A 20,127-nucleotide genomic window follows, 5' to 3' on the forward strand; every position below is an offset into this window, starting at 1 on the left:
CGTGATTGATAAATGAAGCCCCGTGCATTTCGAAAGGATGAACTATCCCTTTAAATAGTAATGATTTGTGGCATCCATATATATGCCAGGCATTTTAGTTTAGGTACATTTGTAGCTTGGGTGAACTATCCTTAAAAATATTACATTCTTTTTGACATCCATATGCCAGGTATTTTAGATTAGGTACATTTTTAGCTATACCCTTTAAATAGTCAATTATATGTGGCATCCATATGCCAGACATTTTAGACGGTTATTCCTGGATATTCTCGGAATTGTATGTATGGTAGTACTGTGTACTGCACCAGACACCTTGTAACTGTGTGGGTGGTTTCTTAGTGTGAGTGTCAGACATTGAGTAAGGCCAGATCGATTCTGCGTGCACGGTGTCCTAAGCCCCGCAGAAATGATTTGTCCTGAGGAGGAATTGTCGCTCATTCAAGCGGGTCAAACATTGCCACAAAATATGGATCTATTCTAGCGAGAACATTGATTGTCTCATCAAATATGTGAGCACAAAGTATCAATAAAGGCATTTCAGAGTTTGACCCTTGCGCACGTACAAGACGGATTCCGCAGTAGGGGAAACAGTTCCACTGTCTGACCCACCGCCATTCTTATTGATTTGTTTTGTTGACGAAGCGGTGAGGAGCGTCGCGGGACGTGGGGTAAAAAAAATGGCAGTACATATTTGACTGTTGTATTGCACATGCAATGATGTCGTAGGGAAGAAAAGGGTGTTCTTTGTTTGCAGTAACTTCTTTGTTGTTGTAATATCACAAAGAAATGGGACAGTTTCACCATTAAGGATTCCAGCTTTAAGTAAGCAAACTTGTGGAATGTTGCAGATAGAAATGTCATGAATACAGTATGTTCCTGAAAGTCTGATGCAGCTTGTGTCAAGGAAAAGTAGCCAGCTAAGGGGGTAGCCAGCCACCTACGGGTTAGTAGTCCGCTATTTCGCTGCCAGCTGGCGCATATGAAAGCTCACTGTGAATAGAGTTCATGTGATTTATTTTTCTATATTAGAGACACGGAATTAGGATATGCTCAAGGGCGTCCCCTAGCAGGCAGTTTTGGTAACTGCGTCCTGTGTTCTGCTCCTTTTAGGGTGGAGATCTGCTGACCCCGGACAGGGCCAAAGTCCTAATAGGGACCAAGTATACAGACGACAGCGCCGGATTGGAGTCTCCTGCGGGGGTGAGTGGGAAAGCTGCCCCTAGGGACAGCTCTAATATCAGCTTCCCTTCCCCCAATTCTGACCTTAACCATAGGTGGGGTAAAACTGACCCAAGATCAGTGTCTATGGACAACTTTACTCTACAGCGGGTAATCTGGAGGATCCCTATAGGCTTAACATATTTTGTGCTGTTCCCAAGTGCTCTTTCTCTCTTTCTTTGTCTCTTTTGCTGTTCTCTCTCTTCCTCAGTGGTTGGGCTGCTTTCTCTGTCTCAGGATTTTCTAGTACTTCTCTCTTTCTTTCCACTTTGTCTCTGATTTTGCCTGTCTCTTTGCCACAACTCGCTCCTGTTCTCTCATTTAATGTCTGTCGTTCTCTCTACCTGTCTTTTTCCCCCATTCTCTCTCTTTCTGACTGACCGTGTTTCCATCCAACCATTTTTATAAGTAATGTACCTGTTGGATAAAAAACTCAACACAGGCCTGATGGAAACAGCAATTGTCAGTAAACATTGCTAAAATGTAGACAGAACAAAATATGGTAGACATGGGAGAAATAGATCTGGGGTTCTTAAACATTTTTCTTCTCTCTCTTCTCTCTCTCTCTACACGGCTGTTTTGTCCATTATCATAAATCAGCTCCCATCTGTTTATCTTCCACTCGACCAGTTTGATGCGAACAAGAGTACATTTACACTGTTACCACAAAGACCTCCATTATTACACACAAGCATACATGCACGCGCACACACACAGACATTGTGTACACACACACACATGCACACGAGCGCACTCATACACACACACACGATGTATAAACACACTGACACCACTCTGAGGCCCAGGTCCAGCTGGCTGTAGAGAGGGCGTCAGCGTATGTATTCGTCCGTGAGAAGAGCAGTGTTTGTTATTCTTCATCGTTGTCTCTCACGCTCCGTTGCCTCCTCTGCAATCGTTCACCCCGGGAACCCCGGCAACGAGGGGCACCTGACAATGCATTTCTTTAGAGAGGGAGGGAAGGAGAGATTCTGAGGAGGCTTGTGTTTGGGGCCCAAGGATGGGATTTTCAGTGGCCAAACACATGATACTTATATGCACACACATCCACACACTGACACATGATACTTACATGCACACAATGATACTTGATACTTACATGCACACACATGCACACACTGACACATGATACTTACATGCATACACATCCACACACTGACACATGATACTTACATGCACACAGATGCACACACTGACACATGATACTTACATGCACACACTGACACATGATACTTACATGCACACACATCCACACACTGATACATGATACTTACATGCACACACTGACACATGATACTTACATGCACACACTGACACATTATACTTACATGCACACACTGACACATGATGCTTACATGCACACATATCCACAAACTGACACATGATACTTACATGCACACACTGAGCTTCATGTGAATGTGTTCACGGACATCTGCCAGGCGTTATGTTATGTTTTCACGGTCACCATGACAACACATTGAAATGCATCGACAACGGGTACCCTGCACAGAAATAGCTTTTTTCTATGTACTATGTGCATTTCATCGTCTGTTACGTATTGGTTTTGGTTGCAACCTCTTGGGAATGATCCCATTGAGGAAACAATGATCTCAATGACTGCACCCCAAAATGGCACCATATTCCCTATGTAGTGTACTCATTTTGGGCCTGTAGGGATCCGGTCAAAAGTAGTGCACTATAAATGGAATAGGGTGCCGTATGGTATGCAGATAATTGAGTTTACCTGTAAAACAGGTGTTCTCAACTCGCACAGGGTGAACCTTCATGACTTGTGTCTCTGGTGTCAGTGAATTCCCACTGACAATACCAACTGGAAAAGGACTGTTAAGTAAAGTGTTAATTCATCTCTAGGGAGAGAAATTAACCCGCGGGAACACTGTGCAGCGGATGGAAATCCAATGAATGGGTGAAATACCCTAGTATGTACTCTACATTCCTGTATATATTTTGAACTATATTTCTCCCATTATGTCCAGGACGCAGAGGATGAGGAGACTAGGGCTGGCACAGGGCCAGGTGAGGCTAACCCCAACCCCACCCCTACCGGCTGGGACCTGAGCACGGACAAACTGCCCGGCCCAGTGGCCAAACTCTGCAAGACCGAGTCCCAGACACTCATGTCGCCCAGGTAGCTGCTCACTTGCATGTATGACATTTATGCATTCACGCATGTTTGCAGTCACGCACGCACACACACAGTCACACACACAGTCACACACAAAGTGCTGCTTATTAACCATTACACTCTGACTAAACAAGGATGGGTGTGCACGCTTTATTCCAACCCAGCACTAATGCACCTGATACCACTAACTGTGATCCAGATTGATCATGACTAGTTCATTATTTGAAACTGGTGTGTTAGTGCTGGGCTGGAACAAAGCCTGCAAACCCAGTAGCTTTCCAGGGCCTGAGTTGGATAAGACACATGCCCTAAATAAAATTGATGGGATGAGAGAGGGGGAGGAAGAGCGAGAGGGGGAGAGACGGAATGAGAAAGAGAGGGAGAGATCAGGTCTACCTCTGGTTGTTCAGCGCCATACAGTGATTTCCCCCGCTACGCCTATCTATAAACAAACTAATCAGCAGTAGGACGTCTCCTAGCACCACTTCCACCGACGTTCTACTCATCTGATGAACCAAAGTCAGATCCATTGAATAAGCAATCTGCCTAGTACAGACATTGCACATGTGTCTTTGTACATTTCTCTATTGTGCAAGGATAATTTAACTCAACCATGAATGTGTAGCTGGCTTACAGCAACCACATTGATAATGCGTGACAGACATTTTGTGCTCACAAAATGCTTCCAGAACAAAAGCTTGAAAAGCTTTTGCTGGGGAGAGTCACGGGGATGATTAGATGGCCAGGATTGTCTGAGGAGTTCTGCTGTAGGCATATCTACTACTTAGAATTTATGGAGATTTTTTATTTATTAAGATTTCTCAGCAGTGGCTCAACCTGGCTCAGTTGTGGCTCAGTGCTTCATTGGGTCCGTGCCTGTTTGTGGTCCACAGTAAAACAGAGAACAAGCTGCAGAGGCGTCCTAGGAGCACGTCCATGAAGGACCGGCAGAACTCCAAGGCCCAGAGTGACAGGACTAGCAGCATTGACAGCGAGACATCCCCGGAATCCAGGATCGCTGTCCAGGTGTGTGTGAGTGTGTGCTCAATAGTAAAGTAAGCTAGTGTGTGTGTGTGTGTGTGTGTGTGTGTGTGTGTGTGTGTGTGTGTGTGTGTGTACAATATCAACATATGTGTATACAGATAGACCATCTCTTTGACTTCTGCCTCTTCCTCCGCCAGGTCCCCAGGAAGTCAGTGTACGACCAGCTGAACCAGATCCTTATCTCTGACGAGCAGCTCCCAGAGAGCATCATCCTCATCAACACCACAGACTGGCAGGGCCAGGTAGGCTACTTCTGTGTGTGGGGGTCTGTGTGCCAAGTTATGTGGTAAAAACAAGGGTACTATCTGGGCATATAAAATTATTCAAAACAGTTGGTATCCACTTTTTTTAAATTAACAAATTGTAAAGATACAAAATTGTAATTACAGTATTGTATAAATACTATGTAATTTACCGTCTTACCAGTGTATTATGCTACTCATTCTATCAGTAGCATTTGCGTCAGCTGTGCACTCAACAAACATACTCCTTTTAGGAACATGCGCCAGACCAGGTATTTTTAGACATTCATATCTCTAAGCCTAGCTGGAGGTAGGCTTAGCAATCAGGGGGAATCCATTTGTTATGTAAACATAATGCAACTCTGGAGCATGTGCGCTCACAAACACAGATATGCGTGGATATACACTCACATGCACAGACCTGGGGTCTTTTGAGTCGGCTTCTGGTTGACAAGCTCAGTTTATCCCAAGCCCCATCTCACCTCTCTCTCTCTGTCTCTCTCGGTCTCTCTCTGTCTCTCTCTCTGCCCTCTGTCTCTCCCTCCCTTCCTGCAGTATCTATCTGAGATTCTCCATGAGCACAGCCAGCCTATCGTGTGCACCATCTCTGGTGCGGATGTCCATGCAGCCTTCAACACCATCGTCACCAGGATCCAGAGATTGTAAGAACTCACTTCCTTTGCAGAACATGTTCTCTTTCTAATTCAATGGTTGTAGTTCAGAGAAACAAATATATTTCACTTTAACTTGGCTTCATTGTAAAAATGTAAATGTTTCTTGTAGACTTTTTAATGTGGATTTTAATTCAGTGGTCACCAAGGCGAGTGGATCTTATGATGGTCATGATTAGGCACGTATAATTTTTGATATGTGAAACGTTTTGGTAGCACTTTCCATTACAGTGCAGAATAAAGGGGTAATAATGTTATAAAGTGGAAACAAGTTACTGTTTCTCAATGTTTTCCCCCCCACTTCTCTGACTAGCTGTAACTGCAATGCCCAGACACCCCCCACCATCAAAGTGGCGGTGGCCGGAGACCAGAGTTACCTCAGCACCATCCTCAGGTGCTTCGTGGAGCAGCTGGCCAACAAGACACCTGATTGGCTCAGCTATATCCGCTTCCTGGTCATCCCTGTCGGTAAGCAGCAATTCAGCCGATCGCCATGGAGTCCAGGTTCGGGTTAGTCGTCAATTCCATTTCAATTCAGTAGATTTAGGGGATACATTTAAACTCTCATTCATGCATTGGAAAAGTCCACAAACAATAGAAAATAATGGCCTATTTACAATTCTGCACACATAACTCAAGGCTCCCATAAATCATACATTGACGTCAAATGGAAAACTGCACGCAAAACACTAGTTACAGGAACAGATCTCACATACAACCCTGGGTATCATAGCAGGCTAACAACATACAGACTAGAAAAGTTGGACTCCGTTTTGTTTTCCTGTGGCCTTCTAATCAGTCTTCTCCTCCCTCTGCAGGCACTCATCCTCTGGCCAAACACATGTCTTCGTTCGACAGCAAGTTCAACAACATCTTCATGGACGCCGGCTGGAGGGACTTGTTTGGCAGACTGGAGGCCCCAACATCAGGTACAACAGAGAACTGGAGCAGCTCACGCTTACTATGAGCCACAATGCCTGCTCGTAATGCTTCATAAATACAGTTATAGATGTTTAGGAACATCTATCTACAGCATTATGGTGCATTATCCGTCACATCAAATCAAATGTTATTGATCACATACACGTGTTTAGCAGATGTTATTGCGGGTGTAGCGAAATGCTTGTGCTTCTAGTTCCGACAGTGCAGCAGTAACAATTGATATCTTAACAATTTCACAACATGTACCCAATACACACGAGTAAGGAATGGAATTAAGAATATATAAATATATGGATGAGCAATGTCAGAGCATACAGTAGAATAGTATAGAATACAGTATACACACATGAGATGAGTAAGGCAAGATATGTAAACATTATTAAAAGTGACATTATTAAAGTGACTAGTGTTCCATTTATTAAAGTAACCAATGATTTCAAGTCTGTGTATTTTGGCAGCTGCCTCTCTGTGCTAGTGATGGCTATTTAACAGTCTGATGGCCTTGAGATAGAAGCTATTTTTCAGTCTCCCGGTCCCAGCTTTGATGCACCTGTACTGACCTCGCCTTCTGGATGGCAGCGGCGTTAACAGGCAGTGGCTCGGGTGGTTGTTCTCCTTGATTATCTTTTTGGCCTTCCTGTGACATTGGGTGCTGTAGGTGTCCTGGAGGGAAGGTAGTTTGCCCCCGGTGATGCGTTGTGCAGACCTCACTACCCTCTGGAGAGCCTTACGGTTGTGGGCGGAGCAGTTGCCGTACCAGGCGGTGATACAGCCCATCAGGGTGCTCTCGATTGTGCATCTGTAGAAGTTTGTGAGTGCTTTTGGTGACAAGCCGAATTTCTTCAGCCTCCTGAGGTTGAAGAGGCGCTGCTGCGCCTTCTTCACGATGCTGTCTGTGTGAGTGGACCAATTCAGTTTGTCTGTGATGTGTATGCCGAGGAACTTAAAACTTACTACCCTCTCCACTACTGTTCCATCGATGTGGATAGGGGGGTGTTCCCTCTGCTGTTTCCTGAAGTCCACAATCATCTCCTTAGTTTTGTTGACGTTGAGTGTGAGGTTATTTTCCTGACACCACACTCCGAGGTCCCTCACCTCCTCCCTGTAGGCCGTCTCATCGTTGTTGGTAATCAAGCCTACCACTGTTGTGTTGTCCGCAAACTTGATGATTGAGTTGGAGGCGTGCGCGGCCACGCAGTCGTGGGTGAACAGGGAGTACAGGAGAGGGCTCAGAACGCACCCTTGTGGGGCCCCAGTGGTGAGGATCAGCGGGGTGGAAATGTTGTTGCCTACCCTCACCACCTGGGGGCAGCCCGTCAGGAAGTCCAGTACCCAGTTGCACAGGGCGGGGTCGAGACCCAGGGTCTCGAGCTTGATGACGAGCTTAGAGGGTACTATGGTGTTGAATGCCGAGCTGTAGTCGATGAACAGCATTCTCACATAGGTATTCCTCTTGTCCAGATGGGTTAGGGCAGTGTGGTTGAGATTGCATTGTCTGTGGACCTATTTGGGCGGTAAGCAAATTGGAGTGGGTCTAGGGTGTCAGGTAGGGTGGAGGTGATATGGTCCTTGACTAGTCTCTCAAAGCACTTCATGATGACGGAAGTGAGTGCTACGGGGCGGTAGTCGTTTAGCTCAGTTACCTTAGCTTTCTTGGGAACAGGAACAATGGTGGCCCTCTTGAAGCATGTGGGAACAGCAGACTGGTATAGGGATTGATTGAATATGTCCGTAAACACACCGGCCAGCTGGTCTGCGCATGCTCTGAGGGCGCGGCTGGGGATGCCGTCTGGGCCTGCAGCCTTGCGAGGGTTAACACGTTAAAAGACATCCTGGTCCGTGACTGGGCTGGTTTTCTTCTTGTAGTCCGTGATTGACTGTAGACCCTGCCACATACCTCTTGTGTCTGAGCCGTTGAATTGAGATTCTACTTTGTCTCTATACTGACGCTTAGCTTGTTTGATAGCCTTGCGGAGGGAATAGCTGCACTGTTTGTATTCGGTCATGTTACCAGTCACCTTGCCCTGATTAAAAGCAGTGGTTCGCGCTTTCAGTTTCACGCGAATGCTGCCATCAATCCACGGTTTCTGGTTAGGGAATGTTTAATCGTTGCTATGGGAACGACATCTTCAACGCACGTTCTAATGAACTCGCACACCGAATCAGCGTATTCGTCAATGTTGTTATCTGACGCAATACGAAACATATCCCAGTCCACGTGATGGAAGCAGTCTTGGAGTGTGGAATCAGCTTGGTCGGACCAGCGTTGGACAGACCTCAGCGTGGGAGCTTCTTGTTTTAGTTTCTGTCTGTAGGCAGGGATCAGCAAAATGGAGTCGTGGTCAGCTTTTCCGAAAGGAGGGCGGGGCAGAGCCTTATATGCGTCGCGGAAGTTAGAATAACAATGATCCAAGGTTTTTCCAGCCCTGGTTGCGCAATCAATCAATATGCTGATACAATTTAGGGAGTCTTGTTTTCAGATTAGCCTTGTTAAAATCCCCAGCTACAATGAATGCAGCCTCAGGATGTATGGATTCCAGTTTGCAAAGAGTCAAATAAAGTTCGTTCAGAGCCATCGATGTGTCTGCTTGGGGGGGGAATATATACGGCTGTGATTATAATCGAAGAGAATTCTCTTGGTAGATAATGCGGTCGACATTTGATTGTGAGGAATTCTAAATCAGGTGAACAGAAGGATTTGAGTTCCTGTATGTTTCTGGGATCACACCACGTCTCGTTAGCCATAAGGCATACGCCCCCGCCCCTCTTCTTACCAGAAAGATGTTTGTTTCTGTCGGCGCGATGCGTGGAGAAACCCGCTGGCTGCACCGCCTCCGATAGCGTCTCTCCAGTGAGCCATGTTTCCGTGAAGCAAAGAACGTTACAGTCTCTGATGTCCCTCTGGAATGCTACCCTTGCTCGGATTTCATCAACCTTGTGGTCAAGAGACTGGACATTGGCGAGAAGAATGCTAGGGAGTGGTGCACGATGTGCCCGTCTCCGGAGTCTGACCAGAAGACCGCCTCGTTTCCCTCTTTTACTGAGTCGTTTTTTTGGGTCGCCGGCTGGGATCCATTCCGTTGTCCTGGTTGAAAGGCAGAACACAGGATCCGCTTCGCGAAAATCATATTCTTGGTCGTACTGATGGTGAGTTGACGCTGATCTTATATTCAGTAGTTCTTCTCGACTGTATGTAATGAAACCTAAGATGACCTGGGGTACTAATGTAAGAAATAACACGTTAAAAAAACAAAAAAACTGCATAGTTTCCTAGGAACGCGAAGGGAGGCGGCCATCTCTGTCGGCGCCGGAAGGGTCCGACAGGTACACTTCAACTGTGAGAGACGGAATCTAAAACAAAAATCCAGAAAATCACATTGTATGATTTTTAAGTAATTCATTTGCATTTTATTGCATGACATAAGTATTTGATCACCTACCAACCAGTAAGAATTCCGGCTCTCACAGACCTGTTAGTTTTTCTTTAAGAAGTCCGCCTGTTCTCCACTCATTACCTGTATTAACTGCACCTGTTTGAACTTGTTACCTGTATAAAAGACACCTGTCCACATACTCAATCAAACAGACTCCAACCTCTCCACAATGGCCAAGACCACTGTGTAAGGACATCAGGGATAAAATTGTAGACCTGCACAAGGCTGGGATGGGCTACAGGACAATAGGCAAGCAGCTTGGTGAGAAGGCAACAATTGTTGGCGCAATTATTAGGAAATGGAAGAAGTTCAAGATGACGGTCAATCACCCTCGGTCTGGGGCTCCATGCAAGATCTCACCTCGTGGGGCATCAATGATCATAAGAAAGGTGAGGGATCAGCCCAGAACTACACGGTAGGACCTGGTCAATGACCTGAAGAGAGCTGGGACCACTGTCTCAAAGAAAACCATTAGTAACACACTACTCCGTCATGGAATAAAATCCTGCAGCGCACGCAAGGCCCGCCTGCTCAAGCCAGCGCATGTCCAGGCCCGTCTGAAGTTTGCCAATGACCATCTGGATGATCCAGAGGAGGAATGGGAGAAGGTCATGTGGTCTGATGAGACAGAAATAGAGCTTTTTGGTCTAAATTCCACTCGCCGTGTTTGGAGGAAGAAGAAGGATGAGTACAACCCCCAGAAAACCATCCCAAACATGAAGCATGGAGGTGGAAACACCATTCTTTGGGGATGCTTTTCTGCAAAGGGGACAGGACGACTGCACCGTATTGAGGGGAGGATGGATGGGGCCATGTATTGTGAGATCTTGGCCAACAACCTCCTTCCCTCAGTAAGAGCATTGAAGATGGGTCGTGGCTGGGTCTTCCAGCATGACAACGACCCAAAACACACAGCCAGGGCAACTAAGGAGTGGCTCCATAAGAAGCATCTCAAGGTCCTGGAGTGGCCTAGCCAGTCTCCAGACCTGAACCCAATAGAAAATCTTTGGAGGGAGCTGAAAGTCCGTATTGCCCAGCGACAGCCCCGAAACCTGAAGGATCTGGAGAAGGTCTGTATGGAGGAGTGGGCCAAAATCCCTGCTGCAGTGTGTGCAAACCTGGTCAAGAACTACAGGAAACGTATGATCTCTGTAATTGCAAACCAAGGTTTCTGTACCAAATATTAAGTTCTGCTTTTCTGATGTATCAAATACTTATGTCATGCAATAAAATGCAAATGAATTACTTAAAAATCATACAATGTGATATTCTGGATTTTAGATTCCATCTCTCACAGTTGAAGTGTACCTATGATAAAAATTACAGACCTCTACATGCTTTGTAAGTAGGAAAACCTGCAAAATCGGCAGTGTATCAAATACTTGTTCTCCCAACTGTATGTCTTGTGTCTGAGCCATTGAATTGTGACTCCACTTTGTCTCTACACTGACGTTTTGATTTCCATGCGGAGGAAATGACTACTCGGTTTGTATTCTTCCATATTCCCAGACACCTTGCCATGTTTAAATGCGGTGGTTTGCGCTTTTAGTTTTGCACGAATGCTGCCATCTATCCACGGTTTCTGGCTAGGGTAGATTTTAATAGTCACAGTGGGTACAACATCTCCTATAAACTTCCTGATGAAGGCAGTTACTGTTTCAGTATATTCGTCAATATTATTCCCGGAAGCTACCCGAAACATATCCCAGTCTGCGTGATCAATACAATCTTGAAGCGTGGATTCCGATTGGTCAGACCAGCATTGAATAGTCCTTAGCACGAGTACTTCCTGTTTGAGTTTCTGCCTATAGGAAAGGAGGATCAAAATGGAGTCGTGGTCAGATTTGCCGAAAGGAATGCGAGGGAGGGCCTTGTATGCATCCCGGAAGTTGGAGTGACAGTGGTCTTGTGTTTTAGCAGCACGAGTACTACAGTCGATATGCTGATAAAATTTAGGCATCCTTTTCTTCAAATTTGCTTAAGTCTTTCTAAATGTTCTTAAAATGTAGTAGTTTGTTATAATTAGAATATTGTATTTATTTATTAAAAACATGATTACAAAATATGTAAGTTATTATTTATGTACAGGGTATTCATAGTAGGAAGTTTTACCGAATACTTCTTTAAGTGTAATATGCTCACATACACACAATATTCGTATATTATGATGCTTCTACTGTTGCATTACTGTAGGTGTTGAATGATAATACAATACATTAAAAATAAAATAATAAAATAGTAATATATGGGATTTAAAAAGGGTGTAAAAACAAAAACATGATAGGTTGTGCCCTTCACTTTGGGTTTCCCAAGACAACATTGATGTGGCAGGCCGCGTTTCTCAGTACCTGGCTGGGGCCAGTGTTTCACACCAGTGTCCCATCTCTGAGGCCATGCTCACCTACAAACAGAAAAGGTAAGGTGTGTGTGTGTGTGTGTGTGTGTGTGTGTGTGTGTGTGTGTGTGTGTGTGTGTGTGTGTGTGTGTGTGTGTGTGTAAGCAAGAAAGCAAACGTGTGCATGCATGTGAGTGCAGCATGAATGGGGGATATTTAAGGGTGTGTGTGTGCCGTGTGTGTGCCAATGCACGCATGTGCATGTGTGTGTGTTTATGAAATGTCTGGTAAAATGTAGATATTATGTATGTAGATAGTTTTGTATTCTATTATGCTATTAAACTATATTTGGATTATCTATTGTATAGCAAGTGCTCCCTCTACACTTCAGATTATTACATTTAGTGGCTACATTCTCATGAATTTATTTTTGGATAAAGCAACCAGTATTGCTAATTTCAACCACATTCAATGACATCAACAACATTTGCTTATTCAAATTAGCACCAACAGAATATCAACATGTCGACTACACTTTGACAGCACATATTTTGCGACAGTTGACTGAAGTACAGAAGTCATGAACTCATGAAGAACAACAACGACGTGTACCATTTTACCACACTGAGTTTTTCTACCTTTTTCTTTCATTTGCATTCAAGGAAGAGAAGCTTATATTTTGATTTTTACATCAGGTACCTGGCCGCAGCCTTTCGTTTGACCCCGCCCCCCTGCTGTGTTGCATTTTGTCCACCAATATAACCTGTGACCCCTTGTTGTCTAATGCCTAACCCACCCACACATAACTCGCTGTTCGTCTTAACTTCATATCTGGTCTGCATCGACTACCCCCGTATTGATTTGAATTTTTGCATGTCTTACTGTCTTAACCACTTGTTTGTTTGTCTGGCTTGGTTGGCTTCTGGTTTGGATTTGGTTTGGATATGTGGATTTTTGGATAAGATACAGTCAGCAATATGACATCATCATACTATACACTGCAGGGTGACTTCCTGCTTACAGAAGTCAACAACAAAAGTCAAATCTGCCAAGGCTGCCATTATTGGATCTTTCCGATGCCGGCATGCCTCAAAGGAGTGCCAAACGTACAGATTGGGAAGAGCCAATAGTGACCGTCTTAGTGGATTGAAACCCTGTTATCGTTGAAATCTGTAATCAGGAAGTCGCCCCACTGTGTTTGATGATGTCACATTGCTGACTCTACCTTTAAGGTCTCCCACGTACATTGGTCTTTAAAGTTGGGAATGGTAGGGCAAACTTGACGCAATGAGATCTAAGAGAGAAAGGTTGACATTGATGTGTTCTTTCCTATTACCTCAGAGAGAGAAGAGAGATGTGGGGGAGATCAAGAAAGAGGGGATGAAACAAGATTAAAATGAGGAGGAGGATGAGTGTAAAGAAGGAGAGATGACAGTGGAGATCTAATTAGGTGGTTTGAAGAGATGGGAGGGAGGAAAAAAGAGTGGATAGTGCGGCGGTAGAGAATACCAGCCACGTGACACTCTCTCACACACAAACAACACACACGATACACACACCTGCGTGTTTTTATTTTTAGTGACCTTTATTTTCAAAACTCTGCTCAGATGTCACTGTTGACCCACCTCAGAAACAATTCTGGCCTTTAAGAGTGTAATGACATACACACACACTTTATATCCACCAGGGAGGATGAGCACGTAAACATTTAAAGGTCACCTTAACAATTACTAGGCGTATAAAAGGCACAGTGCACTGTATTATAGGCATGAAGGGTGACTTTTGATTGGCTAATCCCGGTCTCCCCTTGGTGACAGGGACAGAGTCCACTGAGCATTGTCACAACATGAAAAGAGCCGATCGAGTCCAAACTCTGCAGAGAGGAGTAATGCTTTCATCTATCATGTGTTTTCAGATCAGTGCCATTGAAGAACAGGAGACCAGGAGAGGAAGCCGCGTTAGAATATTGAGACGCACTTGAAGATTATCCTAGATCAGGGCTCTACAACAATGTTCCTGGACTGTTTTTGTCCAACCCCAATTATAACTAAACTGATTCATCAAACATCTCATTTTTAGAATCAGGTGCGCTAGCTAAGAGTTAGAGTGAAAACCTACAGGATCGTAGCTCTCCAGGAACAGGGTTGGAGAGCCCTGTCCTAGATAATATTCTGGTTAGATAGGCAGTGGAAACTACTGTGCACCACTGAGTTTGCTCAATGTGCTACATTTGTACCTACTTGTCTTCTTTCTCTTTGAAAAGCAAGGGTGCAAAGTCTCAGATGTGTATACTCAATATTTTAGTCAATGCTTTTTCCATCTTTAAAAACTCTGGAAAACTCTCAATGCTACTCTTGAGTGTGTCTCGCGAGGGAGATGAACTTGTCATGCTCTGTTTGTCCTGCCTCTTTGCTATCCTAACATGTTTTTCTCACAGCTCTTTTCACCATGCTCTCAAAAATGCACCTTCTCTGGCCTCATTTTGCAGGTTATTTTGGTTTTGCACCAGCCATATCCATCTTTTTGAGCAAATTTTGGGGGATTTGTGAGAAATAGGCAAGGATAGCTTTGGTAAAACGAAGGCAGCACTACCAACGTCACGCAGAAGTAGTTGACTGGGACCGAACATATGAAATTGCTAACAGTACTTTAACCCTCAGTCTATTAAGCAACCCTTTACAAATACAGGGGTGAATCCTAACTTCCACTTAAGTCAACTTTTAGCTTATTCTCCCATTGTCATCAATGAATGACTAAGTGAAAATGTACCTAAATGGAAGTTAGGATTTGCCCCACAATGTATAATGGATGTGCACGGCGCTGATCCTCGAGTGCCGTAGTTCTGTATATTTTTGTCCTTGTTAATTTTCGTCTGATTCTCAGTAACCTCAAGTACTGAGAAACCAAAACCAGCGGGATTGCAGAACTCACCCTGTATATTAGGTTCATATTCAATGTTACCAACCATTTTAGCCACCTCACTCACGCCACCCCACATCCACTGCTCACGTCACGGCAGGCTTACAACGCACCCGTTTAGGGGTCGGTTGTAAGGAGCGTTCTCTGGCATTCCCATCACTGCATGACCTTCATTCCCAAAATGTTCCGGGTTTTCCAGAACCACTTGGGAGCCGCCATGTCTCATCGATTCCGATTGGACATCCCTTAGTCACACACACAAACTCATTCTTCCTTCAGACCCATCACACCACCACATCCAAAACAGGGAGTGTGTTGATCCTGGATCCAATACTAACATTACTATTTGTTATCCATTCTCTCTCCCTCAGCCCTGACGAGGACTCCTGTCAGAAGTTTGTGCCATTTATTGGGGTAAGAATATTCACTTGCAACTAAATAACGCGAGTGTTATCTTTGAGCGCTCATCTCTAATTAGACTGACAATTATCTGTCATTTATTTGAAGCTGTCACGATAATGCACAATGAGAACAGATTTTTATTTATAGCTGCTTTATTGAGGAAAGTTTTACTTGCAATGACTGGGATATGTTTGTTTTTTACTTCCACTATAATATGCAAAAGTATGTGGACATCCCTTCAAATTAGTGGATTCGGCTATTTCAGCCACACCCGTTGCTGACAGGTGTATACAATTCAAGCGCACAACCATGCAATCTCCATAGACAAACAGTGGCAGTAGAATGGCCTTACTGAAGAGCTCAGTGACTTTCAACGTGGCACCGTCATAGGATGCCACCTTTCCAACAAGTCAGTTTGTCAATTCCTGCTAGACCTGCCCTAGTCAACTGTAAGTGCTGTTATTGTGAAGTAGAAATATCCAGGAGCAACAACGGTTCACCCGCGAAGTGATAGGCCACACAAGCTCACAGAATGGGACTACCGAGTGCTGAAGCGAGTTGCGCGTAAAAATCGTCTGTCCTCTGGAAGCAACGTCAGCACAAGAACTGTGTTTGTCGGGAGCTTCATGAAATGGGTTTCCATGGCCGAGCAGCCGCACACAAACCTAAGATCACTATGCACAATGCCAAGCGTCAGCTGGAGTTGTGTAACGCTTGCTGCTGTTGGACTCTGGAGCAGTGGAAATGCGTTCTCTGGAATGATGAATCACCCTTCGCCATCTGGCAGTTGACAGATGAATCTGGGTTTAGCAGATGCCAGGAGAACGATAACATAGTTGTCAGGACCCGGTTACGAACTCGGGTCTCCGGTGTGAGAAACAGTCACTTAGTAAACTGAGCCACTAATCCAGATCCCAAAGGACTTCCATCCAACGTAGTAACCCTCATGGGGTCACTTAGAGGTTCAGAGGGAACACCATTCTCCTTCACCCAGACACCATCCATGAAGTTACCTGCGGCTCAAGAGTCTACCAAGGCTTGAAGGGTAAGCTTGTGGTTGTCCCAGGAAAGGGTGACTGGAATGAGCAGGCGGGAGTTGGATGGATGGGAGGAGGTTATGTTTCCCTTTACAGTCCTCCCAGTCCTGCACGGGACAGTATGTTTCCCTGGAGCCCGGGACACGTGGAGCGGAAATGGCCCGGTTTGCCGCAATATAGACAGCATCGCTCCCTCATCCGGCGGTCTCTCTCAGCCTGGGAGATGCGTCCAATCTGCATGGGTTCCGGTGGAGCCAGCGAGGATAAAGGTGGAGACTCAGAGCTTGGACCGATAGGAGCTAGGTTGAGAGGTCTACGGTTGAGTTCTCTCTCTCTCTCAGACGCTGGTCTATGCGCGAGGCCAACTTGATCAGGGACTCGAGGTTGTCCGGTGGTTCCCGAGTGGCCAGTTCATCTTGGATGGTGTCGGAAAGACCCTTCAAAAAGCACACTGTGAGCGCCTCGTCGTTCCAGCCACTCGCTGCTGCCACCGTGCGGAACTGGATGGCATAGTCCGTCACGTTGCGCTGACCTTGCCGGAGAGTCAGGAGCTGTTTGGCTGAGTCAGGGCCGCTGGTAGGACCTTGAAACACTTGCTTGAATTCCTCAGCAAAGGTAGAGTAGCTGGCACAGCAGGGACTTTGGGCATCCCACACAGCAGTAGCCCAGGCTAGGGGCCTTAGTTCCAGTGAAGGGAAATCTTAACTGTATAGCATACAATGACGATTTTGTGCTTCCAACTTTGTAGCAAGGCCCTTTCCTGTTTCAAAATGACAATGCCGTCATTCACAAAGCGAGGTCCATACATAAGTAGTTTGTCGAAATTGGTGTGGAAGAACTTGACTGGCCTGCACAGAGCCCTGACCCCAACCCCATCGAACACCTTTAACATCTGCTAACCATGTGTATGTGACAAATAAAATTTGATTGGATTTGGATGAATTGGAACGGCGAGTGCGAGCCAGGCCTAATTGCCCAACACCAGTGCCCGACCTCACTAATGCACGAATGAGATGTTCAACGAGCAGGTGTCCACACACTTTTGGTCATGTATTGTACCTTGGTTAAATGTACTGACTATACATCGCTCTGGATAAGAGTGTCTGTTAAATGACCAAAATGTACATCTCAATCTGGGCTTTTGTCCCCCTCAGCTGGTGAAAGTGGGCATCGTTGAGCACAACCTCTCGACCTCAAGTAAGACATCCTACTCTTTATTTTCCTTTGACCATGCATTTGCTTTGTCTTGTTTGGTAATCCTTTGTTTCGAATGAGATGGAAGGAAGAAGGGAAGACAGAGAGAAGGGGCCCAGCGGGTAAAATACTGTATGTATGATGTCTTAATCATGTAATAATTTGCCTGTAGAGTGGTTTTCTGGTTAAAAGGCATCATATAACTAGATTACAACCACTGATACAACCAGGTAAAGCAACTTTTTCATGACGAGATCAAGATGCCATGGGACAGACGTCATATTTAGGTCATTATCTGGTTAGATAACCCGATTTTAAACCAGATAAAGATGTATTTTTCTGGTTGCTGAAAATAATTTAACAAATCCTCCTCCCTAATCCTCAGTGGACTCTGATGATGCTGTGATGGGGAGCATCAATATGCTGGCCTCCCCTCCCCCCCAGCCGGGACCAACCTACATGAAGGACCTGACCTGCACCCCGCCCCCCTCCCCCTCCGTCTCAGCCACCCTCGCCGGAGCCGGGTACGTACTGTACCTTAGCTGTCTTGTTAATTAAGTTATCTTCCCTTCTCTCATAACCATTATTTGACCTGAAGGTCAACCTTATAACTATGGCTACAACCCCCACAGAGGCCCATTGGCCACAGTAGCCAATAAAACAATTTCACAAGGTACAGACCACACCTTCCACATTAATGCGTTTCTTATTATATTTTTGGTTCTGATGGGGTAGAGCAGTTGAACTATGCTCATGAGGCATTTGTAAACTATATATTATTAATTTAATGAGGCATTCGTAAACTATATATTATTAATTTAAAAGGCCAAAGATTTACCAATCTGGAGCGAGTGAGAGAGGATAGCCATCCTTCACCACCCCACTTTCCCGCCACTCTGCATGCTTCCCAGATGAATGACCTTACTACATCCAGATGTTCCTTGCAGACCAGACGTTGGTTGGGGTGAGGGGAAGGGAAATAACCACTGTTCTGTGTTCCGTACTGTCTTTCACTGGAGCTCTACTTGTACCCTTTGTCTTCTTCCTTTTTATGACTTGACCTGTATGTTGTACATAATAAAATAAACTGGCTACAGCCCCACACTGCCACGCACAAGTTCAAACGGTACTAAACCTCGCAGTTTTGCCCTTTTTCTTCCCTTTCATGCCTACAAAACGTTCCTGTTACATTCCTAAAACGTTTCTCTCCCATATCCCTCCGCCGTGCAGCTCTCCGGTGACAGGCGGGGAGGTGATGGGGCTCCAGGTGGACTACTGGACATGTCACGGCGCCGACAAGAAGAAGGAGGGCGAGAAACGCGACGTGGGCATCAAGAATACCCTGAAGAGCAACTTCCGCTCGCTGCAGGTGTCCCGCATCCCCAACGGGGGCGAGCTGACACCCCCTCCCGGCATGGCCATGACCGTTGTCATGAAGGAGAAGAACAAGAAAGGTGGGTGGCGCTTTACTGAAAGCCGATGGGTTGAATGTGTTATTACCCGTTATAAGTGTTAATGCCACCTTACAACTCATAGCATGTTGTGTTTTTCTATATGAAAATGTGTGCCTGATGAAGAAGACGTCTTTTTCTGGCCAAATACAGCAACAACCAGATTTTGTGTTGATGTCGGCATGAAAAAGACGTCTTTACCTTTACATCTTTCGTTTTTTTTTTATTATCTCTTTACTTCACTGATGTCCTCTCTCACTCTTCTCTTTCTCACGCTTTGATGAGCAGTGATATTCCTGAGTAAAAAGCCCAAGGAGAAGGAGGTGGACTCCAAGAGCCAGGTGATCGAGGGCATCAGCAGGCTGATCTGCACTGCCAAACACCAGCACACCATGCTGAGAGGTACAGGCCTGACAAACACACACACACACACGTAAGCATAAACACATACCCACACATAGGGTTGTTGCGTTGACCGCCAGAGCTCGACATGGGCAGGAGCTCACCAAAGCTGAGTACTGGCACATCACCTTTTCTACTACTTGAGCTCCAGGGTAGCCTAGTGGTTAGAGCGTTGGACTAGTAACCGGAAGGTTGCGAGTTCAAACCCCCGAGCTGACAAGGTACAAATCTGTCGTTCTGCCCCTGAACAGGTAGTTAACCCACTGTTCCCAGGCCATCATTGAAAATAAGAATTTGTTCTTAACTGACTTGCCTGGTTAAATAAAGGTAAAAAAAAAAAAAAATCCTCTAATACAAAATGTGCTCAAAAGTATTGTGGACCTCCTGCACCTAAATATATAAAGTACCTGCACCTAAAATGAATACTGGCACCTACCTATTTCAGTCCAAGTCAAGTACTGGTGACCATATTACCATCACACCTGCAGTCATGAGTCATGACCGCAGTCAAATTCCAAGTGACCGTTGAGTCACAGTAATCTCCTCTGGAGAGTTGTACCCAACTCGCTAACGACCATCAGGTCCTAATGGCCTGGTACTCAGGGCTCTATTGTCCCTCTAACCATTCTGACTTCAATGCAAATAAAAAATGAAAATCACATCAAACACTTA

At 45.3% G+C, this 20,127-nt stretch overlaps 1 protein-coding gene across 2 annotated transcripts in view; it reads left to right on the top strand.

The window, feature by feature from the left end:
• The window catches only part of LOC115142648 (phosphofurin acidic cluster sorting protein 2-like), an 84,982-nt gene that overhangs the window by 55,458 nt on the left and 9,397 nt on the right, over positions 1-20,127 (top strand). Inside the window, exons 11-24 of one of the 2 annotated variants that reach the window (XM_029682261.2) lie at positions 1,111-1,200; positions 3,234-3,385; positions 4,276-4,408; positions 4,564-4,668; positions 5,224-5,330; positions 5,653-5,807; positions 6,158-6,268; positions 12,029-12,131; positions 12,713-12,745; positions 15,341-15,383; positions 17,563-17,605; positions 17,988-18,126; positions 18,833-19,056; positions 19,342-19,455. In XM_029682261.2, coding sequence (XP_029538121.2) covers positions 1,111-1,200; positions 3,234-3,385; positions 4,276-4,408; positions 4,564-4,668; positions 5,224-5,330; positions 5,653-5,807; positions 6,158-6,268; positions 12,029-12,131; positions 12,713-12,745; positions 15,341-15,383; positions 17,563-17,605; positions 17,988-18,126; positions 18,833-19,056; positions 19,342-19,455 — 1,552 coding nt within the window. The remainder of the gene's footprint in view (positions 1-1,110; positions 1,201-3,233; positions 3,386-4,275; positions 4,409-4,563; positions 4,669-5,223; positions 5,331-5,652; positions 5,808-6,157; positions 6,269-12,028; positions 12,132-12,712; positions 12,746-15,340; positions 15,384-17,562; positions 17,606-17,987; positions 18,127-18,832; positions 19,057-19,341; positions 19,456-20,127) is intronic. The other variant, XM_029682262.2, reaches the window with a different exon arrangement.

Source organism: Oncorhynchus nerka, linkage group LG15, assembly GCF_034236695.1.
Source record: "Oncorhynchus nerka isolate Pitt River linkage group LG15, Oner_Uvic_2.0, whole genome shotgun sequence".
Classification (NCBI taxonomy): domain Eukaryota; kingdom Metazoa; phylum Chordata; class Actinopteri; order Salmoniformes; family Salmonidae; genus Oncorhynchus; species Oncorhynchus nerka.